The sequence below is a fragment of the Pogoniulus pusillus genome, chromosome 3 (assembly GCF_015220805.1).
Source record: "Pogoniulus pusillus isolate bPogPus1 chromosome 3, bPogPus1.pri, whole genome shotgun sequence".
NCBI classification, from domain to species: domain Eukaryota; kingdom Metazoa; phylum Chordata; class Aves; order Piciformes; family Lybiidae; genus Pogoniulus; species Pogoniulus pusillus.
The window spans coordinates 10,068,325-10,095,300 of NC_087266.1; the positions used below are offsets into that span (position 1 = coordinate 10,068,325).

General features: G+C 41.4%; 1 protein-coding gene across 7 annotated transcripts in view; it reads left to right on the forward strand.

Moving 5' to 3' along the window:
- FAT3 (FAT atypical cadherin 3) overlaps positions 1 to 26,976 on the forward strand; it is a 486,301-nt gene that overhangs the window by 313,666 nt on the left and 145,659 nt on the right. For all 7 annotated transcript variants that reach the window (XM_064169873.1, XM_064169899.1, XM_064169893.1 and 4 more), the window contains exon 4: positions 21,278 to 21,339. In XM_064169873.1, coding sequence (XP_064025943.1) covers positions 21,278 to 21,339 — 62 coding nt within the window. The remainder of the gene's footprint in view (positions 1 to 21,277; positions 21,340 to 26,976) is intronic.

Genomic DNA, 26,976 nt, shown 5'->3' on the forward strand with positions numbered 1-26,976 from the left:
TGAGAAGCAGCAAGCGCAGTCTGAGAGGTGACATCGGAGGGAATTTCCCAATTATTTCTGCTTCGTTGTGCTTAGGGTGACAGGAAGGTCACAGAGCAAGCATGCTCCTGCCCAAAAAAGTGCAGGTCACCTTTTTCCAGCTACTGAAAAGAATTCCTTCATAATTAGAGGATGGCGTTTGATTTTATTATAATTTACAAAAGATAACAAACTATTGACAGCTGAGGTTGCAGGCTGAATTTAGCCATAATCACAACCACAGATGCTTCTGTTTTCACACAAGTAGCTGTACTCATTAAGTCTTACTGTATAAACAGCTAAACTTTGGGACTAAATTGCCAGAAGAAACCAAGATTTCTGAGTACCAGCATGCTGCTGCCCAGGAACTTATAAAATATACCTGAATGAGCAAGGAGAGAGAGGGGAGAAGTGTAAGGAGCAGTGAGGACAGCTTCAGTGGTCGTGCCACTGGCCACAAAGGATGGGATTAATCTTAGTTAGTGTCAGCGTTTGGAGTCAAGCATCCATACTAAGTCAGACACAAAGGTTTGTCTGTAGAAAATGAAGAGGGAATGGCAGTCCAGAGTGTTGAGAACACCACCTGTGCCTCTTGCATCAGAAACCTGGATTGCAGGCTTGGACAGGACACCCAGATTTACTTAGCAAAAACTTGACAAGCAGACTTTCATCTGATGTAGTATTTGGCATCATATCAGTTGAGATATTAATCCTTCTTCTGTGACAGGATGGTGCTACCATTTTGTAAAGTTGTCAGAAAGGTTGTGGTTTTTTACCCTGTTAGATGTCTTACTGTAGAACTATCAAGCAACTTCATTTAAGGTTCATATTCTGATGGTATCATCTCTGTAGAAAGGGCAGCATGGAGCAAGAACGAACATAGCACCACTTGGACCTCTGTCCAAAGCCAACTCCTTTCTTTTTCAACTGAGTTAGGAGAGCAGAGAAAAAGCACAAGGCCTTCTCACTCAAGTTCTGATGTCTTCAGTGGCAGTGTATTGAGAAGAACAGGAAAACTGATATATCTGCTTGCAGCCCTGAGCACCCATTTATTCAAGAGCTAGTTAGGGTCTAACTCAGCTTCTTAGTTCTTCTCAGATTGCACATATTGTGCAGTCAGCACAGTAGTACAGAAACTGGATGTATGTCAGCCAAGACACCTTTTGTAACAGGAGGATTTGCAGTTGGTGACATGCCACAGAGTGCTATATCACTGTATATAAAGCATAGAAGAGTCTGAATCTTCTCGGTTGTTTTTTTTTTTTCTTGATGAAAAAATGCTGTATACAAACTTGAGGTTTTGGGGTGAAAGATCAAAATTTACACCACTTCTTTCTCTGCTTGGAATGGCAATTGCAGTGTCTTTTCTACAGCTGCCAGTCCTCTAGGTCAGGCAACCTACTCAGACAGCTTCCTCTGAGCAGCAGCTTTTGTCCCTTTGGGAATCGGAGATAGGAGGGCTGTGGGAACTTCGCCTGCATCAAGGCATGAATAGAGACTATTAGACAGCACAGTGGTATTCCCAAATCCAAACTACCAATTTCAGGGGAAAAATATGGAAATGAAAAAACACTGTAGTGGACAGGTGTGGGCTTTTTTCCCAAGAATACACAACTGTTTCAAAGCTGAGATTCAGTGAGAGAAGCACTTCATTTGATGCTTAATTTTGTTGAAAACACTTGGGAGAGACACTGTCACTGGTGCTGAGCACTGTAGGAAGATATTAACGAGCACAGCTTGATGTCAGGTAGGGTCTGGAAAATAGGCCATATAAGATGATAATGAAATTAAGGTCACTGAAAGTAGGAACCTAGGTTGTTCTTCAATAATTTGTCCTTATCATCAAGTTGTAGGAATATGCAAGCAAAATAACATTTTGTTTTTCTCCCTCAAACTGGGAAAAAAGCACTCCAGACATGGGCATGGAGTGCTAAATGAGAAGCTCTGGAATCTGCAGGACCTGCAGGAGAGTTGTATCCCTCCACTGCAATGGCTAGGAACCAGAGGAAGTACCCAGAGCCCTAGATGCTTATGTGTAACCCAGCTGAACATGTACTGATGTGTTCTCTATGTCCTATGCAGATACTTATATTTAGATGTCTTAGTTTCAAAGTGAGACCCATCTGATGCTTCACATTTAAAGTATTAATACTTTTTCAATTACAGACCTGTAAAAATCCCTTGTACTTGTGTTCCTGTCTTCAACTCTAAGGAAAAAAAAAACAAAACCAACAATCAACCAAAACCACAGCTCCACATGGAAATTTTGCTTATTTCTGGATTCCTGATCAATTTCTGTGTCACTGTTTCATACTTATATCATACATATTTTAAACATGACTTCCAATGTTGCATGACCCACTCAGACATTTGGGAAAATAGAAGAAGATGATTGCAAATGAGGACTCTGTGTGTCAAGTTGGTGTCTGTGCTACTGCAATGTTTGCAGCAGCACTTTGGTCTTTCCTTGCTCCTGCATATCTGTGTGTTTAACCTCAAGCAAGTCACTAAGTCCTTTTGTGCCTCGGTTCTCTGACTGTCCAGCAACAGCGTTCCCACCCATCTGCACTGGCAGCCCATGTTTTATTAAACCTCATTTTTTTCTGGACACAAAGTTCCTTGTAGTTTCCCATGAGATTGTTCTACTATTACTCAGAGAAAACAGATAAAGAAACTGAGAGTATGAAGCTGAGCAAAATGTGTATCCATTATCACACTGACGGGTTCAGCAGCCCCTTGGCAAATCCAGTCTCAACAGAAAGCACAATCTGGTTTTCCGTGTTTGGAGTTAGCTTTAACCCATGGAGGTACTTATAGAAGAGGAGGATGGGTTTCTGAAGTTGTTTTTTTCTGCCACTGTCAAGTTATGTTCCGTGCAGGGCACAGTTTCTCCCAGGATGAGTTGACAAATACTCCATCCAAAGTAATCTTGATGTATATCCAAATCTCTCTCCAAGTGAGGCAAAACTCTCTGGCAGGTCCTTTTTGCAGCGAGGTGCTCGAGAGCTGACAGCCGAGACCCTGCTGAATGAGCCAGTGCAGAGCCAGGGTTGATTAATGATGCAAACACAGCCCCGAGGAGCGATGTTTGAGCAAACAGGGGTGATGTCAGCCTTAGCAACAGATGGTAGAGCCCCTTTCTCCCGCGCTCTGTGAGCTACTCAAGCACTCAGATCTGGTGAATAAAGAACAATAAGGGTAGCACAGGGTTAACCGCCACCTTTATCAGCATTTTTGTGCTGGCTTAGCTCTTTCACAGTAAAATGTCAGTGGCTGAATTGATGATTTTTTTTGTTTTGCTGTCCAGATGCAAAAGAAAAGTGGCTACTAGCAACTTTTAGCCCTCGGAGGCTTCTGCTAAAAGGGACATAATAAACATCCTTCCTGCAAATGTGGCAAAAGCAATTGAAGGTGGAGCTGTTTTATAGAGGTTTCTGGTGCTGTTGCAAATTGTTATGGGTCAGTTGCTATTTCTAATATGAACCTCAGCTGCTCAGGATGGCTGGAAATGTCTGTGTTAATTACCATTAGGCTGAGGTCTTGTCTGTAAACACAAGTTGTATTGCTTTAACTATGCTGGTGCCATTAAAGCAGTACAAATACCCTGAACTGAATGCAGTTTCAGGGGTACAAATGAGCTTGTTTATCTCATAATCTGCGCTAGTATAAAGCACCTTTATACTCATATAATTGCACTTAGTGAGTGTTGTGCCAGTGTAAATGTTTTGGTACAAAAATCAATAACTGGCATAGTTGGAGTCAGGAGGGTCTGGCAGGCTGGAAGTGCAGCACTGCAGGAGCTTCCAGACTGAATGCTCAGCTATTTTTGTTTTTAATCTATCATGCTGTCGTGGCCTAGAAATAAAAATGGAATGGAAAGTTGAATTTATCTCAGCAGTAGAAATAGGGGTCACAGGTGCTATCTCCCTCCTTGGACTCCAGTGGCTGGAGAATAAGGAAACCGTCTCAGCTGCAGGACAGGAGAGGTCCCTTCTTGCACATAGACGTTGAAAGGGGACATCTGGCAGAGTCTCCAGTAGAAATATCAATGATGGGAAGGATGCAGATCTGATTCCCAGTATTTGGAGGGTGCTCTAAGTTATGCCATGCGGCCTCTCTGATAGCTCAAAATCCAGGAGGACCTAGAGAGATAGTCCCATTCTGCCTCCCTTACCTGCCTGCTGGGTTTCATATCCTAGGACACATCTGCACCTGAGCTAGTTTTGTATACTGCCTTATAGTGACTGACACTTCATTTTATCTGTTCTTGGCTTGGATATTTAAAATGAACCATAAAAATCATGCTTAATAAGTGCCTGCTTCTCTCCTTTGACTGTCCAAGGGTGTTTGTCAGCCAGGTGGGCTGCAGGGATGAACCCGTACTGGCTAACCCGGGTCCTATTCTGATTCATGGAACCTGTAGTGACCCTTGGCTTTGAGAATTGTTTCTCGAGCATGGCTGGGTTGAGTGCTTCCTGACTCTTGGAAAAATCCATGTTCTGAAAATGCACAGAACCTTACTTGTTTGAATTCCTTTGACTGACAAAGCAAAATTATTTACAGCCACAGGATTTCTTAGTGAACTTTTAATGAACTGTTGGTCATATCACTTTTTAATGAACTTTCTGATTGTTATTTTGTTACTTTGCATTGTTGCTGCCTCAATTCATTTTTGCCCACATCTACAAGCATCACCTCTGGAAGACAAAAAAGCAGCTGTAGCTCTCCACACATCTCTGTTTTTCTAGCACCATCACCATTGTGTGCAGTAGCTATCAGGATTGTCCAGGTGCTCCAGCAGTGCACTCAGCTCGCTGTGTCACTGTTACTAGATATAAATTTTGGTTTGTAATTCTTGTGACCTTACAAGACCAGTTTCTAGACCTAGGGCTGTGCTGTTGCTGTAAAAAGAATACTGCTTGTAAAATGGATCATTTGGGGGAGTGAGGATGCTTAATTGATTCATCAAGTGTTATGCAGCACAAACACTTAAAAGCATCGTCAAAGTATCCTGCTGTGAAATGCTCACTCAGCCTTCAGTCACATGAAGCCCAAGGAGCAAATGCTCTGCATGTTTTAAGGAGGTACTGTCTTAGTCTTAAAACCCCAGAAACTTGTGATTTTGCCTTTTCCAGAGACTTTCTGTCATGTATTTGTACATTATTTCTACCTATACTTGTCCTTTTTTTAATCCCAAGAAGTCTCTAATTTGCTTACATACTTAAAATACAAACCTGACAGAGTGAAGATGAGAGTTTGAAATGAGCTTCTGCTATAGTTCACACCAGTTTTCAACATCTAGTTTCACGGGTAAGATACTCTATCTGTAAAATGGGAGAAATCTGTTTAACCTGTGGAGGAGTTAACCTCATACCTCACACAGGTTTGGCACTGAATCAGTTGATATTTATGAAGTACAATGTAATCATTGTGTGCTAGATGTTGTTAAAAACCGTGATGTTCAGGGTCTTAGAGGGTCGCCTTGAGTGACCTGTTCTAGTGGGAGGTGTCCCTGCCTATGGCATGGGGTTGGGACTAGATGACCTTTGAGGTCCCCTCATCCTAAACCATTCTGTGATTCTATGATTCCGTTCTCTGTTCCTGGATTTTAATTGTTTTTTAATCCTTTTAAGAGCTTGTTGAAAATTAAAAAGCCACAAAGAAATTAATTTTATCTCACATTTTATTAAACAAACCAAAGCCTATGGAAAAATTAAGTAATCTGCTGTTGTTTTGAGTCCCCTTGTTTGAGGCAATTTTATTCCCTTTGGTATTGAAAAAAAAAAAAAGAAAGAAAAGTAACTGATCTGTAAATCAACCCTTTGATGCAGTAAAACTGCCAGAAACCAAAACTGCTCTGGCTCAAATGATAGACACTTATTCTGGCTGACAACTTATGCTTTTAATTGGAAGCTACAGCTTTTAAAATGAATTGGACAGGATGAAATCATCACAGTCTTAGAAGTAGACAATGACAGAAGCCAGTATGTTCAGTTCTCTTCGTTGAAGCTTGTAACACACAGAGAAAGCTGCTGATCTTGCTGGATTGCAATTGAAGATACTTGCCCTTCACTGAATAATGAGCTTGCAATCACATTTTGCTGGAATAGGTTCTTTGTACAAATGAAACTCAAATCAGAAGGAAGTTAAATCTAATTTCTTAGTCTCCGATCAAAACCTTCATGCTTGAGCACGTTGTAGAGAGGAACATTAGGCTCACATTTCTGTAATCTTATTTGTTATTCAAGATTTGCTCCTGATAGCTTAAACTACTGAAAAAATCCCATCCATGCAGCCTTAAAAAATGGAAAATTGATTCATTTTCACCACTTTGTAAAAGCCTTTCATTATAAAGGGGGAGCAGAGCAAGTAGAAAAGAACTGCATGCATCCGAAGTCACCAAATCTTTGCACTTGTTCCCAGGCCTCGGACAACAATGCCACTATGAAAATAGCTCTGAGGAGGAAGAGCATGCTGGGTAATGAGATGCAAATTAGCACACCAAGCATCCCACTCTGCTTCAGAGCCTTTGTATCCAGGAGTGCAATAACAACCAGCTTTTGAGTCATGATAGGTTAGCACAGAATAGGTTTCACAATGAGTGTGTGTATTAGCCTCATGGTTCTCCTCAGCTTGTGGTCAGCAGGAGAGTGAAATGTGGCATCCATTTTATAAAGAAGTCGCCTAGATTAAAGCACAAATCCTATGATGAGAGGCTGAGGGAGCTGGGCCTGTTTAGCCTGGAGAAGAGGAGGCTCAGGGGTGATCTTATTACTGTCTACAACTACCTGAAGGGGCATTGTAGCCAGATGGGGGGTGGCCTCTTCTCCCAGGTAACCAGCAATAGAACAAGGGAACACAGTCTCAAGTTGTGCCAGGGTAGGTATAGGCTGGATATTAGGAAGAAGTTCTTCACAGAGAGAGTGATTGGCATTGGAATGGGCTGCCCAGGGAGGTGGTGGAGGCACCATCCCTGGGGGTCTCCAAGAAAAGCCTGGCTGAGGCACTTAGTGCCATGGTCTAGTTGATTGGATAGGGCTGGGTGCTAGGTTGGACTGGCTGATCTTGGAGGTCTCTTCCAACCTGGTTGATTCTATGATTCTATAATTCTATGATTCTAAGTGTGTCACAGCTAAGTGTAACAAACCCCAGTGTGAGACCTTCTGAAGGGAGAAAGACTTTTTATTACATTTAGCTTGCTCTGTAAGTTAGTTTTACCTGTTCACACCCTCCTACCCTACACATCCAAGCGTTGTGTGGGAAACTGATATCCTCACTGTGTCTTTTGGGTTCTTTTTGACTGACAAGAAACTGAATTTTGGACAGGTCTTTAAAAGCATTTATAAATTAACAGTTATCTTTGCATCGCATTCTTGCTTGCTTTTATCTCTGTAAATAATTGCTAGCTTTCTTCATCTCCTCCTCTTGGATATCTGTAGGAATATTGTCTGTGTTTATCTGAGGATGATAGTATATGTGACATGCTGTAAACTTGTTGCCAAGTTTATCACAGTATCACAGTATCATCAGGGTTGGAAGAGACCTCACAGATCATCAAGTCCAACCCTTTACCACAGAGCTCAAGGCTAGACCATGGCACCAAGTGCCACGTCCAACCTTGCCTTGAACAGCCCCAGGGACGGCGACTCCACCACCTCCCCGGGCAGCCCATTCCAGTGTCCAATGACTCTCTCAGTGAAGAACTTTCTCCTCACCTCAAGCCTAAATCTCCCCTGGCGCAGCCTGAGGCTGTGTCCTCTCGTTCTGGCGCTGGCCACCTGAGAGAAGAGAGCAACCTCCTCCTGGCCACAACCACCCCTCAGGTAGTTGTAGACAGCAATAAGGTCTCTCCTGAGCCTCCTCTTCTCCAGGCTAACCAATCCCAGCTCCCTCAGCCTCTCCTCGTAGGGCTGTGCTCAAGGCCTCTCCCCAGCCTCGTCGCCCTTCTCTGGACACGCTCAAGCATCTCAACGTCCCTTTTAAACTTTTATTTCCAAAACACAGGACCTTTTAAGAGGCTTCTGCCTAGATTACAAATAGCACATTCCCCAGAGATCACCTGTTTGCCTGCTGTTAGTCATCACCCTGATTTATCAATACAGACCATTCTTCTAAATCTGCCTGTTGTTTCTCTCGGTGCTTTAACACACATTTTCATTCCATACATATTCCAAACACATTGTTCATTCATCTATATTCATCTTAATATTTCTGAGAAAGGTAGCTAACAAGACTTGATTTACTCAACTAGAAGGACTAAAGGTTGAGTTGAGGAGTAGCTTCCATTGGTCCCTGTGCTCAGAGTTCTGCCATGCAGGTCTGGAAGGGCCTCAGAGCCCCATTTGTTTGACCAGGAGAGAAGCATAGGTTAGATCTGCTTCAAGTTGCACACATCCCTCTCTCATCTAGGTGAATGTTACTATCTGAGGCCCTCAAAGGGTGAAGAAGTGGAACATGAAAACTTATGCACTAACCAAAAGTTGAATATTCTCTTACTTGCAGAGAAAAGCAGCTTCTCTTCATATTACAGTTTTACTGTGCATTTTTGCTGTTTGTTGCAAGCTGATCCACTGAAGAAAGGGTCAGATGAAATGCTGTATTTTACCCATTGATAGCACAACAGGTAGAAAATAGAAAGGGGAAGTGTATAAGCAGTGATGGACCAAAACAGCAGGGCTATGCTTCAGGCAGGAGAAAGTAAAATGCAAGTGGTGATTGCCCCTGCATCTGCAATACTTCCTACACCAGCTTGTCACAGCCTCTGAATGTGTCTTCTGTTCCAAAATCGACCCTTGTAGTAGCACCACTCCGTCATAAGTCATCAGGTGATGGCTAGCCCTTGCTGTTGTTAGCCTGTCAGTGGCAAGGGCTTGCTTAGCATGCTCTGCTTTCAGTCCTCTCTGCTGGGATTGATGCACATAGACATCCTCCCCCAGTGCACATCTCATTCCTTCATCCCTTCTATACTCTCATCCTAGCCCTTCAGGTTCTTCCCCAGTCACTGTGGGAGTTATAAATACATCAGTGTCATTGTTTAAAAGCAGCCAGCAGGGACAGTGCTTGGGATGCTGCTGAGACTCCCGACTGAGCAACAGAACATGGCGTCTGTTTGCCCTTCCTCCGCTCCATCTGCCTGTGCAAGTGTACAGGACTCAGCCTGAGGATGCTACCTCTCATCTGGTGTCAAAGCAAGAGTGAGCTCTTTCTTCACTAATAACTGCTTCCGCTTCTCTTCCTTGGCTGAAGATTTCCTGGTACCAAGGACCCACTCCTGCCTCTCTGCTCTGACAGCAGTTTGGCAAGGCTGAGAGGTACTAGAGTGGCTTTGCAGAGAAACACAGCTACTGCCCATGCTCTGGTTTTACTGTAAATGTGTGCTATTTGTTATGTGCTGATCTGCCGAGGTGGAGAGCTAATGCTGTATTTTACCTATTGATAACAGCTTAATGCACAGAGAAGTGAAAAAAAAAAAAGAACAGAATACCCTGGAAAGCAAAGGGATTCGTTGCAGGCTTTAAATAAATTATTTACTTAATGAATTTTGGAAAATCTTTAGTGCTGTTATGGCTGAGCTTTATAATGTTGGTAGTAATATTATCTTACTTTTATACAAGTCATTTTTCTCCTTTATAGGTGACAAGGTGCTTTACAAAGGAAGATATCAATTATCTCAGTTTTATGGAAGGGGCAATTGAAGCATGGTGACATAAAATGTCTCATGTAAGGTTACAGACCAAGACAGAGCTGGAAACTGAGCACATGTGTCTCAGTGTGGTTTCTTAGGCAGGAAACCACCTTGGAAAGGGCATTGGATCTTGATAGTGCTAAGGTCTATCTGTAAGTTGCATGACATGAATCAAGGCCATCTATCTTTTCTATGAGGCTTCCTTCCACAGCTCTGCATTCTGCCTATGGATCAGGAAGGTCATCTGGATGATTAATCTTTTTTTTTTCTATTAGAAATGGAGATGAGATTGCCTTGACCTGGGGAATCTGCAGCTAGCTTAAGGTTGTCCTCCTAGTGCTGCCTCTTTGCTGAGCTGGAGACAATTGCTGGTAATGAGGGATCAACGCCTTTCTTTTGAGCCCAGTAGGGAACAGCACAAAAATCACTTCTCTTTACAAGTCAGTGAGAGTGTCCATATTCGGAGGAAAAACTGACAGCAGTGCCCTATGCACCCTCCACACCTCTTCTACAACTGAGAAAAGAAAATATCAAGACTTCATCATGTTGTGACCTAGGCATATGTTATACATGAGCATACACTAGAGACTTGTTCTAATTATTTTTTTTCCTTCCTTTGTCACTACTTCACAATATGCCAGAGGAAGAGATGTACAGCAGTTCACAATGCACTCAGGCCCAAGGTGCAGAGTTTATTTGCATAGCCCCTTTCCCCAGAAAATGGCACCACCTACCCCCCTGCCAGGGATGTTATATAAGTCTTCTTTCCTGCAAATAGTGAAATTAATTAGCATAAATTAAACCCAGAATCTAGTTAGGCTGAGGCATTGCTTTTGCAGAATTATGAGGCCTTTGTGCACAGAATAAAAAAAAAAATTGAAGAAAATTGTATAATGATTATGTGTGCTGGTTACTAAACTAGCCACCAGTTATATGTATTTATAGCTATTCCTGCCAGTAATAATTATATGCTAATTATAACCCAAATAAAATTCTGTAATTTCTTCCTGAAAATGGAAGCGATGCAGGGGGACATTAAAATCTGTGCTGAGACACCGTATTAGCAATTAGGTTTTTAAGTGGCACTGCACCTTTTAAGGGAAGAAAATAAAAGAAGACATGAATGCTGTTTCTATTCTTATGTACCCTTCTGAGCCTAAAGAAAGAATTTGAACTTGAAAAACCTTCTTATCCTACAAACTAGGAACTTCTGTGTGAAGTGTTACAGGACAGCTAAGTTCCTTGAGGTTGTTTGCTTAGTTGTTTCAGAGCATTGCAGCCCTAAGAAGTGGCTCAGGCTACAGTGGCAGTGTGAAGAAATTGTCCATCAAATGTGCTAGAGGAGCCAGTGCAGCTTGAACACATTGAGTATTGTTAGCCTTTTCATTTAATAGTTGTAACTGTGAATTGCAGTCTGTGTTTGATGGCGTTTCTACCACCTGTTGCTAAGGAATTGCTTTTGAGGGTAGGCTTTTTTAGTGTTGCAGTTTGAGCAGTAACTTCATCTCACCTGAGGTCAGACACTTCACTGAGATGCCTGAAGCTATTTATGGTCCAAAGTGACAACAGTCACTTTATGGTTTGTCTGTCGTGTCATGATGAGGTGTGAATCTACAGACAGATACTTGGGATTTGGCTTTTTTCAGGACAAACCAAATTCACTCTTTGATAATGTCCACTCTAGAAATGTGAAAGAAATGGCACCACAAATGAGCTCCTGTAGCAAATAACTATGGAGGGATGTTATCAAAACAGGGATTTGAAGCATACATTGGGAGACAACAAATAAAATGCCAATGTTAAGGGCAGGAAGACAGGGTAAAGAAATAAGCCTTGCAGCCACAGAACTATTTGTCTGACCTCTTATCTGCAAGACTTTTGGATTTTTTTTTTTTTGAAGGACAGTATCATTAAAAACATGGAAATAAATAGAAAATGGGATAAAAATGCTCATGGGTTTGCCAGAAGTGAATCATATCAGCCAATCTCGATGTCATTGATAAGATAAATGGTGTTCTAAGAAATCCTCTGTGGCCATCTACATGGACTTCAGTAATGCATTTGATATGGTTGCACTGCAGAATTTATGAGGTACAGAAACATGGAGATTAATAGTCCAACTGATATGTGCATATGGGTCTGGCTAGAGAGGAAATAAAAATGATGAGTCTTGAAAGAGGAATTTGCATGCTGAAGGGCACACATTAACAGATTATTTCAAGTATTGACAAGACAAATGGTCTTGTTTAATGGTTTCTCCAATGATACTGGCTTCAACACTGGGAGTTTGCTCTGATCCAGAGTTAGCAGCTATCATCCAAACAGGAAGGGACGGGGAAATAGAAAGAAAGGATCCCTGGGAGGTTGAAGAATACAAAGTAATTAGTTGCATTTGGGGACTAGTGAAATTGCCACTCTGATAGACACACCTCCACTTGTGTAGTGGCAGTAGGGAGGCTGCTATACTGGGGCTGTAAAGTCATCAGCCTGCATCCATCAGGCTTAGGAGGGATGAGGGCTAGAATTGCAATGCAAGAAGGGCAATGGCAAACTCATAAGGTGAGAAGACGCCAGAGTTGCTTGGTTTGTTTAGCTGGCCAAAATGAAGATGCAAATCACTTATAAATGCAGTCTGTCTGGAAACTGAGGCTTTCTGCCGTGTAAGCATGTTCCCAAATAGCCTTCCAGGAGAAATAAGTGAACAGAAAACCTGGCCACTTCTAAAATGGAGAGTACTATTTAGGAGAACGGTGGCTTTGCCTGCAGATACTGAGGACTGTGCTGGCTGAGTTGTGAAGTGATGAAAGGGAGTCCCTCTGAGTCTCCTGTTCCTCCAGGCTGGCACATCATATTGTCATTTTAAACAGATTTTAGGAACAGAATAAAGGCCAGAGTCTGCCATTCAATGAAAGTATAATCCAAATTCTTCACTGAAGTAAATGTTTGCTGTGCATTTTGTGCAGTGCTTTGATATTTTCAGCAATAAGCTGAGGGAACTCTAACAAGAAACAGAACAGACAGCCAAAGAGGAATTTAAAAAGTTTAGTTTCAGCTTCTCCTTTATTTTTTTGCAAACAAAACCACACATTAGAAAGTGTAACTGTTTTTAAAAGCAATCGCTTTTAATGCCTATTTGAAGAAGGTTATTTCACACTCATTGTCACCTCAGGGAAAACAATAGGGCAGCAGTCCTCCAGGCTGGCCTGGTGGGTTCTCTTTCTCGTTGAATGAAGTGTCATTCATTTAGATTAGAATACAGTCTTTCTAAATTAGAGGTGTACATGTGTAATTACATAAACTGATATGTTTGTTTACATCAAGTAAAATGCACATTGTTTTCTATCATTTATCTTTGAAATTCAATTTCATTTTGTCGATCCCTAATTTATTGCAAGAGATGAATGTGCTGTTAAGAGTGTTCACAACACCTCTCACTGCCTTGGGTAATAAAATTACCCTGGTTATTGCTATTCATTTCAACATTTCTGTGGTTGGGAATACACAATACTTATACATTCCTGACTATAGGGTAGAAATCCTAATGCTTTTTACTGTGTCTGACCCCCACCTCTTTTTTTTTCCATCTAAAGTCCTAAATTTCCTTTCAAAGAGTAGCAGGGCAGTTGACAGCTGATGGTTATATTTGTTCAACAGATGTGTTCTCTTTTCTGTGTTCAACATAGTTGTGGAAAGGCTGCATTCATACCTTTGTGTGTGTACTGTTAATAAATATTTGAGATCTGTCATAAACTCATCAGTAAACTCATACATTCCCATATGAATTTCTGCAAGTTCAGCCTAGGGGCTCAGCTGAACGATCAGTGACTATAACCAGGCACTGAATTTATGGTGCACTTTTGGAAAAGCAGTGTTTGTTTTACTTGCTCCTTTTGTCTGTTTAACTTGTTGGGTTAAAAGGCCTGCATTTTTAGCAAACCCAAAGCATTTTTCTCCCCTGGCGGAGCTTTCCAAAGATAACTCTGCAGAATGTTTGCTTTGATACCTTCATATGGTTTTCTTTTTCTTTCCTTGTCCCTTTCAGTATTTGAGAAAGGCACATTGGGAACCACATCTACTTTGGACTGCGAAGAGGTATCATCAGTGTTGCAGGATGTTCAAAGCATCTTGCAAGGTGTAGGAACGCTTCAGAGAAAGCTAGTTCTATATTCCTGTTCCCACTTCAAAACTGTTTTCTTTCAGGATTGATAATGAGGAAACAGTTTCCCCCCAGCAACTTTGGTATAGAGAGCTTTGATATGAGACCCCCAATAATCCAACCAGACCATCTCTGTGTGGATATGATGTATAAGCTCTGCCATGTATGGTCCTGTTCTTCCTGACCGTTGTGGTTGAACACCGGGAGTGGAGTGGGTATAAAACATGTATTGCTCAAAGTTGCGGCTAAGCAATACACCATGAGATTTCAGTCAAACTCAGTGTAATAACCTGAAGCCTTTAGTCATCCTTCTAACTTATCTCACACTTGGATTTTTTTCATCCAGAAGTTTTTTTTATGAATATGCATAACAGGGGAAAAAAAAATACAATTTGATAATGGACAGTGATATGTGCAGTAAATTGTATCTTGTTAGTCTTTTGCTGCAGAATGAGAAGGTGCTGCTTTCCTACTCCCTAAAATCTGTGAAGGCACTTGACAGACCTTCAGCTTAAAGCAAAGGAATGTATTTGGCTTCTTTCACTTTAGCCTGCTTACTACCTGATATCTACTCTTTTCATATTTCATCTAAACAAAATTTGGAAATGAAAGATGAATAAAATAGTTTATTTTAAAAAAAAAATCTTTGTACCAGAAAATCTGCAGCACTTGCAGTGTCAGGAGTAAAATATGCTGTCTTTCCATACCAGATTCTGTTAGATTTTAAGCTGTATTTCAGGACAAAGCTCAGGTAAGGTTGTCCCTCCACAGGTTGAGCGAAAATAATTTCATTTCATAAGGAGAAGGCTATTGAACTCTCCCTGGCTTTATAGACATATTAGGGAAATTCAATCTCTCTTAGAAAATAGCCTGTGGCAAACTGATTTTTGGTCCCTAAGCGCCATCGTATTGAAAAATATGTGAAGTTCTTCTAAGCCAAAGGTCAGTTTAGTTCACTATCACTCCTCCAGCTGTGGGTTGATCTGGATGTGTAAAGAATAAGTATCAGAAGAGGCAAACCCACATCAGTGTTTCCCTCTGGGTAGCGCTGTTCAAACTGTCCAGCACTTAGAGATGTTCCCTGCCACAGCCCTTGCATTTGACAGACCTTGGTGGATTTTTCCTCTGTGACTAAAGGCTTTAAGTAGTTTCTAATGCAAATATTTCAAATAATGCATATATATTGAAAGAATGAGCATCAGTAAACCTCAGAGCTAAATATACCTCTGTAAATATGTGTGGCTTAGGATAATTCTTTAACATTTGTGCCATTTGACATACATAAAATGTCACACCCATACATGCCCTATGAGGAGAGGCTGAGGGAGCTGGGGCTGTTTAGCCTGGAGAAGAGGAGTTTCAGAGGTGACCTCATTGCTGTCTACAACTACCTGAAGGGAGGCTGTAGCCAGGTGGGGGTTGATCTCTTCTCCCAGGCAAGCAGCAACAGAACAAGGGGACACAGTCTCAAGTTGTGCTAGGGGAGGTCTAGGCTGGATGTTAGGGATATTAGGAGGAAGTTCTTGCCAGAGAGAGTGATTTGCCATTGGAATGGGCTGCCCAGGGAGGTGGTGGAGTCACTGTCCCTAGAGGTGTTCAAGAAAAGCCTGGCTGAGGCACTTAGTGCCACGGTCTAGTTAATTGTCTGGGGCTGGGTGCTAGGTTGGACTGGATGATCTTGGAGGTCTCTTCCAACCTGGTTGATTCTATGATTCTGTGTGTGTACATATGTGTACAGCATCATCTATTGACTTAAGCACACACAGAAGTGCAGAGGTTTTATAGGTATGAGGAGCTTTCTGTGAAAGAAAGCCAGCAAAGCATGGATTAATCAGATGGAAAATCCTAATTAGCAACTGACCACTCTAAAGCATTGAAAGTAGAGCTAGCAGGAAGGTTCACATTTGTCCAGGTGCCATCACCCTTTCTGTCTGCAACAGCAAAGCTAGCAAATGCCTTGAGTTTTCCAGAACAAAACTGTTAAGAAAACTAAGAAATGCCTAACTTTTCCAGTATATAACTTAAGGCTTATGTGCATAGTCTGCACTGGCTTCCTAGCTGATAATTTATGGAATTTATAAACAGTGTTGTCCAATAAATACATGATCCTCAGGTGACAATTCCTACTAGTGCAGTTTTGGCATTACTTCCCCTGTGCTCAGTAGTCACCCTTCACTTTGATCTGCTTCAGATTGACCAAAGATTTGGAAAGTAGCTATTTGCCTTTCCTCTGTCTGGATTTCTCAAGATTCTTAACCTTGCTTGCATATTACCCCACGTTTCTTGTCAATAATAAAAATAGCCATAAACATCTCTGCTAGCCTTAGGCATCCTATAAAGTATATTTGTATCTTCAGTAGCACACAAAGCAAACTTTGATAAAGATTGGAAAAAAAATGTCAGAATTCCAATTAAATTTTGGAGCTCTGGTAAGATTACATGGCAGTATCACAGCCTTCCAAGGAAGGACTAATTTGGATATGCAAATAGAAATACAGACACTGAATCTTCTGAAGTGAAAGATGTTGGCCTTAAATTACATTTGAATATAAAGCTGTTTGCCTTGCTTTGTTTGTGTTAAATAATAACTTTCCTTGCTTTTTCATATATTCTTGACTAAAAATAAAAATGCAAAGATGGCAGTCACTTGAGAGAGATTCTTTGCTAACAAAAATTTACAAAGCCTCTTTGATTGCAGTGAAATTGCACTAGATTGAGCTTATTACCTGCAGATCATCAGAGACTGATGTGTACTTCTGGGTATTCCTCAGCCACAGACGTTTAGCACAGCCACGTGTTTACACTTCCAAACAGAGCTACTGTTTATAGCACAAAAGAACTCATTTTGAGACAGAACATTATGCCACTTGTGGATAACAAAGCACACCTTAGCTGACAAAATAGAACCAACAAATTGCTGCTCTCTCTTTTAGATTTGCTGGCTTTATTGTTAGCAAAGCTGAAGTTTTCTGCCAAAAAAAAACCCCTAAATGATAGAACATTAGTCATAGTATTGAATTCATAAGTATTGCTGATTTTATGGTAATCCAGTCATCTAGACACACCCAGACACACACATCCGTGTGCATACCTGGTATTAATTCTAAGACAACAGACCTGTGACCAACTTACCATTTACTCTTAAGTTATGTTCCCTCGTTTGCACTTTAGTAACTGCATGCTTTGTTCATTGCACATGTGAAGTAACTCACATGGATTTTGATCTCTTTCACCAAAGTTCTTTTCCTGTTTTTCACTTGTGCAGTGTGCTAAAAGCATTATTCCAAGAATTAGTGCTAAGTGTTGCTCAGATGTCTTGTTCGCAGCTGGGTGTTAGTAACTAGTGATTTGTTCCCAAAAAGATTGTCTAGACTTAAAGATTGTATTGTTTAGAGTGTCAGGATTGCTTAGTCTTGGTCCTGTCCTTTCTTCTGTGTCATAATGGCTGCAGATAGGCTGGAAGGCAGGTCTGCCTTGTCCAGGCCAAATCTCTGGTTCTCCATTCTAGATGATAGGGTGAAAGATACTTATATTTCTTCACAGTATCACAGTATCATCAGGGTTGGAAGAGACCTCACAGATCATCAAGTCCAACCCTTTAGCACAGAGCTCAAGGCTAGACCATGGCACCAAGTGCCACGTCCAACCTTGCCTTGAACAGCTCCAGGGACGGCAACTCCACCACCTCCCCGGGCAGCCCATTCCAGTGTCCAATGACTCTCTCAGTGAAGAACTTTCTCCTCACCTCCAGCCTAAATCTCCCCTGGCGTAGCTTGAGGCTGTGTCCTCTTGTTCTGGTGCTGGCCACCTGAGAGAAGAGAGCAACCTCCTCCTGGCTACAACCACCCCTCAGGTAGTTGTAGACAGCAACAAGGTCCCCCCTGAGCCTCCTCTTCTCCAGGCTAACCAATCCCAGCTCCCTCAGCCTCTCCTTGTAGGGCTGTGCTCAAGGCCTCTCACCAGCCTTGTTGCCTTTCTCTGGAGATGCTCAAGCATCTCAATGTCCCTCCTAAACTGGGGGGCCCAGAACTGAACACAGGACTTCTTCTCCATCTATATGCAGAATTTCCTTTTAGGGGGGAGTTACTCAGTAAAGGATGATGATCCTGTTCAGTCTATGCTGATATGCTGGAGTATATTTCCCAGTTGGTGTCAGCCAGGACTTGTCACCATGTCCTGCAGTATAACAAGATATGTTGTATGGGGTGAGCTTTTTCACTGAACTCTGTAGTGAAAGGAGAACAGTAATTGTTTATTTATTAAGATGTAAAGAGTGCTTCAATAGCTAAAGTAACAGGTATTGTCAAAAAGCAAGTTATAGAAGAACGTGTGGTTACCTCCAAGCTGAAATGTGGTGTCAAGCAGTGTTCTGAAGTTTCACCAAACAGTTCATTTATATGGCCTGAGGAACAGATGTGCCAGGATGCACAGAAAGATGTTTTAACTCAGAAAGTCAAAGAAAAATGTGAAATACTGGCAACAAAATCACATAACCTTGCTTGTGGTTTTGTTGTAAATAACTTTTCTATTGGATCCACTTTTCCTCTTCACTTTCATGGCTGTTCTTAAAGAGCCATCACAGTTATAAATATCTCCTGCCCTTAGCAGGATCATGATGTTTCCCTGGAAATTGGAGAGAAACCATTTGAGAGGTGTGCTGTGACTTCTGAAGCTTGTTAGTGGTTTTGACTATTTTGTGATAAATCTGTGCTGTATTTCCCAGCTGGCTTTAGACAGTTGTCCAGATGACTGTGTCTAGAAGAGCTACGGCACACATTGAAGATGGGGGGGGGGGGGAAAGGTAATTTTTCATCATCGGCCCCTTGTGATTTTATACCATAAACAGCAGTGCAGCCTAATGTCATTTCTTTGGTTTATTTTTCTCTGTGAGTTATTTTCTTTAGATAATTTCTTTACACCATAACAGAGTATGACGATTTAATACATTTAGACAACTGAAACTCAGATGCAATCTTCTGTGAAAAGCCAAGTTTCTCTCAGTTGTCCCTGTAGCTAAAAAAAATGTTCTACATCCTGCTAACTATTACTATTATTATGTATCTAGGAGATGGAGTACTGAATACAGGAGTGAAATACACAGCAAGGTTTTCATAAAACCCGTGAAATTAATTTCTTTGTGACTGGAGTAGTAAAGCTCTGAGTAATCTTAGACATAAATGGAGTATAATTGCTCTTTTTTTTTTTCAGTTTTGATGATTGGTCTTAAACAGAATGTCTTGAAATGCAGTTATTATAATCTGAAAGGACCAGATTAACATCAATACCAATGCATGACTATAATTAAATAAATACTAACCTAATACTGTCTACAACTACCTGAAAGGGCATTGTAGCCAGGTGGGGGGTGGCCTCTTCTCCCAGGCAACCAGCAATAGAACAAGGGGACACAGTCTCAAGTTGTGCCAGGGTAGGTATAGGCTGGATATTAGGAGGAAGTTCTTGCCAGAGAGAGTGATTTCCCATTGGAATGGGCTGCCCAGGGAGGTGGTGGAGGCACCGTCCCTGGGGGTCTTCAAGAAAAGCCTGGCTGAGGCACTTAGTGCCATGGTCTAGTTGATTGGATAGGGCTGGGTGATAAGTTGGACTGGCTGATCTTGGAGGTCTCTTCCAACCTGGTTAATTCTATGATTCTATGATGCTAAGTAGCTGAGATCTGACTCTGTGTATAGCCATATTTTAAATACTAATGGTCTATAGTGTGATCTATCCATGATTTCAGAAATGTCCATGGGAGTGAACAGCCATGAGACTGCAATGGGGCCAACACAAGTGTCAGATGGTAGAGATTCCTTGGAGACTGGGATGGAATCTGGAGGCCCCATGGCTGTGAATATCTGTGACCAATTATTTCTAGAGCATTTTAACAACCTAGTGAAACTGGCCAGAACTGGCAGATATGTGTAGACTTGTCTTTAAATTAAAAACCTACTAATTTTGCTAGCACCATACTTCAAGATGAGGTCAACAGAACTGGTCATGATGGTCTGGTTACCTGCCACTTAGGATCACCTCTTAAGTAAGGATGCTAAATCTGTTAAGCTCTGCTGTGTTATAGGCAGTGCTGTCGTAGAGTCATATGTTCATACACCTCTTTTAGATGGAAATTCAGGTCTGAAGGAATTTTGACCATTACTGCAGTTTAAAAGGCTGCACACTGAAAAGAAAAAAAAAGGAGAAAAAAAACCCCAAACAATAAAACAAAGGCCTTTAGTAATACAGTTTTGTGAGGAGAAGCAGCAGTAGTCGTAATAGTAGTAATGGTAGTAGTAGCAGTAATAGTGGTTACGGTATAGAAGGACTGTGGTTAGTAGGCTGAGAAGGCCACAATGAGGTCACTTGGGAGCTTCTTCTTCTTACTCAATAGGTAATCCAGGGAGTATCTATTTTTTTGTCTTACTTGATAAGCTTACAAACCTAGAATTCTTAAGAATGACTTTTTCCACTGACATTGTCTCCGGGTTTGTCCCTAGGAAAAGTTCATCCCTTTATTCTCATCGGAATCTCTCACAAAAGAAGCACATGATGCATTTTCGTGTTAAAAAAGCCAATCTTTTGTATGAGTGAAAAGTCAAATCTGCCCTTTAAATCTCCAGTGAGAAGAAAATAAAAGAAACAGAAACCTAAGCTGCGTTCATAGAAGATATGCGTCATTTTTCTTCAGGCAACTTGGAACTGTTTAATTTTTTTTTTCCTTGGCATAAATCTCCCAAGAGGTTAATCATTTGTGAAGTATATTGCTTTAAAAGAAAAAAAAAAAAAAAAGAAGAAGAAAAAAAGAGATCTTCATCATCCTCCTGTAAAAGGGTACTTTATTTTAAAGCCTCAATTTGAGTGTGGAACAAATTGATGAAATTGTAGTACAAAAACTTTAATGCATTAGAAATGATTACATTTGGAAATCATTATGTATACAAGTGGTTATTACAGAAATAACCTTTGTCAAGTATTCTTGGCGTGGAAGTAATCAGCATCCTATCCCATTAATTGTTTGAGAACTCTGAAATCTTTAATGAGGTCTTTTACAGAAGGATTTCAGTCAAATGCAAATGATTCATTGAAGCACTTAATCATAAGACAAATAGTAATTCTTTAGTAAGGTTTTTTTTTAATTCACTAATAAATGTAGTGTGTTAACTCTAGATGCACAGCTTACTCTTTTTTAGTTACTTTTCTCACAGCTTTTTTTCCTAAAGATTCATTGTTAGTCAGAAAGTCACAATGGCTGCACTGAGAAAGAACTTGCTTGACAGATGTCAGGAAATCTGTGTCTGATACAGCTTCAAATAGATTTTTTTTTTCTTCCATTGAGTATTTGAGAAGTGAATTTGTTTTTTTTCTGCTCGATGGAGACATATTTTTCAGCATCTATTGACAATCAAATATGCTTTTTTCCGCAGGTCTTATTACAACAACGTCAAGAAAATTGGATCGGGAGCAGCAAGCAGAGCATTTTTTGGAGGTAAGATGAAGTTAGAAGAGATATGTTAAAAGGTTAACTGAGTTTTGTATTATAAAATCACTTCTTCCTGTTCCAGGAGAGAGGTATTCTCTCTTCTCTCAGTGTATGACAGACTCACACAAAGCTGGGAATTGCCTGATTATACAGAACAAATAATACATTTTGCACTTCACAAGCACAAGAAAAAAACTGAGCACATATTCACAACACCTGTTTTCCACCTCTAATCTGCTTCAGTTAAATCTCTCATTGCAGCCCTTTTATTTGTGACAGAAGTTTAGAATATCCAGAGCAAGATTTAAAGACAAAAAAATTTAAATTGCCAGAATCACCCCAACCCTGCAAGAGTTTCAGTCTCTCAGGTTAAGTGTGTTTACATTTTTTTGCATTTCAAACCTAACATGCAGGCTGTCTTTTGGATGAAAACAAATTGTGACCTTGCTCACATTTACTGCCTCATCAGGATCAGAGAATAATTTCTTAGCGTTCATTCACTGGGACTAGCAATGACAATTTTCAGACTTAAAATTGCCATCTAAAAAGATTACCTAAACTGAAGGGGACCTACAGGAAGGTTGGTGAGGGACTATTGAAAAGGTCTTGTAATGACAGAACAAGGGGTAATGAGTTAAAGTGGCAGAGGGGAGATTTAAACTAGATGTTAGGAAGAAGTTCTTTACAGTGAGGGTGGTGAAACAGTGGAACAAGTTGCCCAGGGAGGTTGTGAATGCTCTCTCTCCCTGGAGATGTTCAAGGCCAGGTTGGATGAGGCCTTGAGTGACTGCCTTAACACAAGGGGGAACTTCTTTACTGTAAGGGTCCCAGAGCACTGGAACAGGCTCCCCAGGGAGGTCCTGGAGGTTTCTTCTCTGGAGGCTTTCAAGGCCTGTCTGGATGTGTTCCTCTGTGATCTGTGTTAAATTGTATTGTTGTGCTCCAGCAGGGGAGTTGGACTTGATGATCTTTTTGGGTCCCTTCCAACCCCTAACATCCTGTGATCCTATGACCTGTTCTAGCGATAGGTGCCCCTTCCTATGGCAGAGGGTTGGAACTGGATGATCCTTGAGGTCCCTTCCAACCTAAACCATTCTATGATTCTATTCCCTTGGGCCTTAAGTGAATGTTTTTGTTTACAAGTTGCTCACATACATTAGACAGAGAGTGATAAACTTGTAAACTACTGCTTTTACCAGATGTGGTTTTGTTCACATTGCTGTGCTTTTTATTTTCCTTTGGGTAAAAGATCCTTGGTCCCTTCCAACGTGGTATTCTGTGAACCTGTGAATCACAGAATTGTAGAGTCATAGTATCATAGAGTAGTTTAGGTTGGAAGGGACTTGGAATCCTTGATTCTCTTTTCTTTGTCTGTTTGCAAAATAAGCAATTCTTGACTTGCGTTGGTACAAGTGAAAAAAAAATTAAATAAGAAGTTGTACCACCTAAAAAATAATCCCTGCTATGTATTTTAAGGAAATTATCTTCAAAGATTTTATAGTTTGGGTGTTACCTGCCCCCCCCCCCCCCCCCCCCCCCCACACACACTTTGGAAATCACCCAGACTAGACTCAGCAGGCTCTGGAAATTGAATGAAGCTTATTATTTACAGCTTAGCACAATATACAAGCAGATATTTACAGTATATACAGTTATAGACAGAAATAGACAAGGTAAAAGGTAATACAGAAACACAACTCCCCTCCCAGAAACCTGAGTCCCCAGGAAGGGCTCCCAACTGCCCCTTCACCTTCCCCCTACCCCTCTCAACCTTGCCCCAGTCCCAAGGAAGAATGGAGGTTCGGCCAGGGGGTTAGGAAGCAAAATGGATTAGTCAGAGAAACAGAGAGTGAGGTTACAGAGAGAGATGCAGCTCAGAGCTCCTGTGCAGGAGAAGCTGAGTGCCTTATCTATGTTTTCATTCCTCTTCTTGTATCTCTCAGCAAGCCTATGAGTGAAGTAGACATTACCCTTGTTTTCCTTCCACAGCCTGTAATCTAGTTCTTCTCACCAAAACATTCTAGCTAGGCTCAAACTAGCACAAAATCTACATAAGCTAAAAAACATCTGGACAAAAGAGCTCCCAATGTGATCCTGGTCTGAGCATATTTCATGTTTATTTTGTGTTTGCTAGATATCCCAAATGATTTTAGTTAGTGCAGAACACAGAAGAAAAGGGGTTAATTTATTGCTACACATATTTGTGGTGGGTTTTCATGGGTTTTTTTCCCTTGATAATTCGCTGTAGATTCTTACACATTCCAGGCCATAAATAAAATGGAGGGAAGTAAAAGAATTTTCCCCTAGAATTATTAAGTCAGAAAGTTAGTAAAGTAATCCTGTGTTCTACTAATTGCAGGCTTTCCAGTTTATGCTGCCAGAGAATATTGCAAACTAAATGAAATAGTCATTGATTTTGAAATTTATCTATTAATGAGAATCTTAGGTCTGTAAGTCTCTTTTGGATTTATGTGTTCTCCACAGAGACCTTAGTGAAACCTATCAAATACACTTTTACCAGAGGGTTCCCATACACAGATGGAGAATCATAGAATCATAGAATCAAGCAGGTTGGAAGAGACCTCCAAGAAGTGTTGCTATTAATAGTAAAAATAAAAAAAAAATTACTTGGAGGAATTAAGCTTTAATCATCAGTGTAAGTTAATATATTCTTTCACACAAATTTTATCTTGGCTGGAAAAATAACCATCCACAGGATTTTGAGGACCGAAGATGGGACTTGAGGGAAATTGAAGTCTTTAGATGCTTCAAGTTTGTGAATGGGGAAGGAAGCTGTGCTAGTTTGAAGCAGGGTAGAATGTTTTGGTGAGAAGAACTAGATCATAGGCTGTGAAAGGAAAACAGTGGTGATGTCCACTTCCCTCAGAAGTCTCACTGAGGAGTTTGGGAAGAAGAAATGAAAACATTAGATAACACTCTCGACATTTTGTCTCACTCTCCGCCTTGGGCTGCTGACTGAGCTGCATCTCCCTAACCTCACCTTCCATTTGGCCTAACTCACCTTTGCTTCTTAACCTCTTGGCTGAACCTCCATTCTTCCTTGGGACTGGGGTAAGGTTGAGAGGGGCAGGGGGAAAGGGCAGGGGTGGTTGAGAGCCCCTCCTGGGGACTCAGGTTTCTGGAAGGGGAGTTGTGTTTCTGTATTACCTTTTACCTTGTCTATTTCTGTCTATAACTGTATATATATATTGTAAATATCTGCTTGTATATTGTGCTAGCTGTAAATCAATAGCTTCATTTATATTCCCAGAGCCGGCTGAGACTAGTCTGGGTATTTCTAAAGTGGGGGAGGCAGGGAACACCCAAACTGTCACAGAAACAGAAGGCAAGATGCAGAGAAACCCCAGAGTGGGGTGTCTAGGGAAGTAGGGGAGAACCACACTGTTATTAAGCCCACCTGGACATAGTGTGCAAGAAACTGTGACAGCAACACGACTCTGATAGCCAAATTGACCCTTGGAGCTGCTGATGAAACACCGACCATTGCTGCCTCTTGGGAAGTGCGTTCCTGGCCATCAGAGCAGATAAGCTGCTGGGGATCAGGATCCAGGTAGGCCAAGCTTTGCTCATGCTTGTGGCATACTCAGAAAGCATTTTCTAAAATGCCTGCCTGTCTCTGTGCATGATTAACCCCCTGGGGAGGTCTTAATTGTCGAGGCAACCGTGGTCTCCCAGTAGTACAGTATTTCCCTTCTGGCTTCACTTCATACCCTTCTTCCAGTAGGCTGTCTGATATAAAAGAGAGCAAAGTTAATTCCCTTTGAAAAGCTCTGATTCGTGGTTGACCTGGCAACCCTTGCTCCTCTTTCGCAGTGTGTGTGTGAGGCACTAGATACAACTTCTTAATTATTTTTAATAAGCCTGTCTTTTCCCTACCTGAATTTGACAGGGATGTTATATCCATACCAGCCAGTACTTGCTGCGCACATTCCATCACAAACAGTATTTCTACCTCTTTAGCAAAAGTTGTTAGGGAAACAAGATGGAATAAGATGGTGGGTGTTCATAGAATCATAGAATGGTTTAGGTTGGAAGGGACCCAAGGAGATCATTGAGTCCAACTCCACTGCCAGTGCAGGACCACACAATCTAGCACAGATCACAGAGGAACACATCCAGACAGGCCTTGAAAGTCTCCAGAGAAGGAGACTCCACAGCCTCTCTGGGGAGCCTGGTCCAGTGCTCTGTGACCCTTACAGTAAAGAAGTTCCCCCTTGTGTTGAGGTGGAATATCTTGTGCTGTGACTGACACCCATTGCTCCTTGCCCTATCACAGGGAGCAAGTGAGTAGAGCCTGTCCCTGCCTCCTGACCAGCCTTCAGATGTTTATAAACATTTATTAAATCCCCTCTCAGACTTCTCCAGGCTAAAAAGTCCAGGGTCTCTCAGCCTCTCCTCATAAGACATGTCCTGCAGTCCCCTAATCATCCTTATAGCCCTCCACTGGACCCTCTCCAGCAGATCCCTGTCCCTCCGAAACTGGGGAGGCTAAAACTCAAGGCAGTACTCAAGATGAGGTCTCACCAGGGCAGAGTAGAGGGGAAGGACAACCTCCCTTGATGTGCTGGACACACTCTTCTTAATACACTCCCCAAGATCCCATTGGCCTTCTTGGCCACAAGGGCACATTGCTGTCCTATAGTTAACTTGATATCCACCAGGTCTCTGAGATCCCTCTCCACAGGGCTGCTCTCCAGCAGATCATCTCCCAGTCTGTACTGGTGCATTTTATTATTCCTCCCCAGATGCAGGACTCTGCATTTGTCCTTGTTGCACCTCATTTGGTTCCTCTGTGCCCAGCTCTCCAGTCTGTCCAGGTCTTGCTGGATGGCCACACAGCCTTCAGCTGTATCATAGAATCATAGAATCAGTCAGGGTTGGAAGGGACCACAAGGATCATGTAGTTCCAACCCCCCTGCCACGGGCACTTACCAAAGGGTATGTGCCACGGTGAGTGCAGGAACTGAGTTAAAAGATACCTGAGGAATCAGAAATAAACTCCCCTTTATGAAAATTGAGTCTTTTTGTTTGTTTTGGTGCTGCTGTTTGGGGTGGGTGAGAGTTTCTTTTATTATTTTAGACTTTCTGGGAAGACAAAAAAAAAAGTATTTCTTATGCCAGATTTTTTCATTGATTTTTGTGACATTGTAAATGCTACTTTTTTTCAGCGCTCAAGTTGAAGGCTTAATTTTTCTTTGCACTCATCTTTAATGTCTTGCAAGGCTGCAGGTTTTATTCAGTGCTCATTAGTAGACTTTCTCTGCTTATGTTTAAATTGGATGTCACTGGATTTTATACTGGATGGTCTCTTGCTTTAGAGGATTCTTCCTATTCAAATTGTTCTGACTGAAATGGGAGGAAAATGACCACTTGATTGCATTCTCACATGAAGCAAGCCAAAAGCATTTGGTTTATTTCACAGACTTACTCAAACATTCTGTAACTGGGATGAGATATTTTAATATCCATGTGAAATAAGGAAAGTAATTCTGAGAGTTATGTTCTTACTTTGCAAGTAAATGAAAATATCAATGTGTTTTGCAGGGAGATGCAATTGCAGGGTTTAAGTGATCTGTCTTTATTCTTCAATATTTGCACACAGAATTCCTTTTTTCTTTCCTT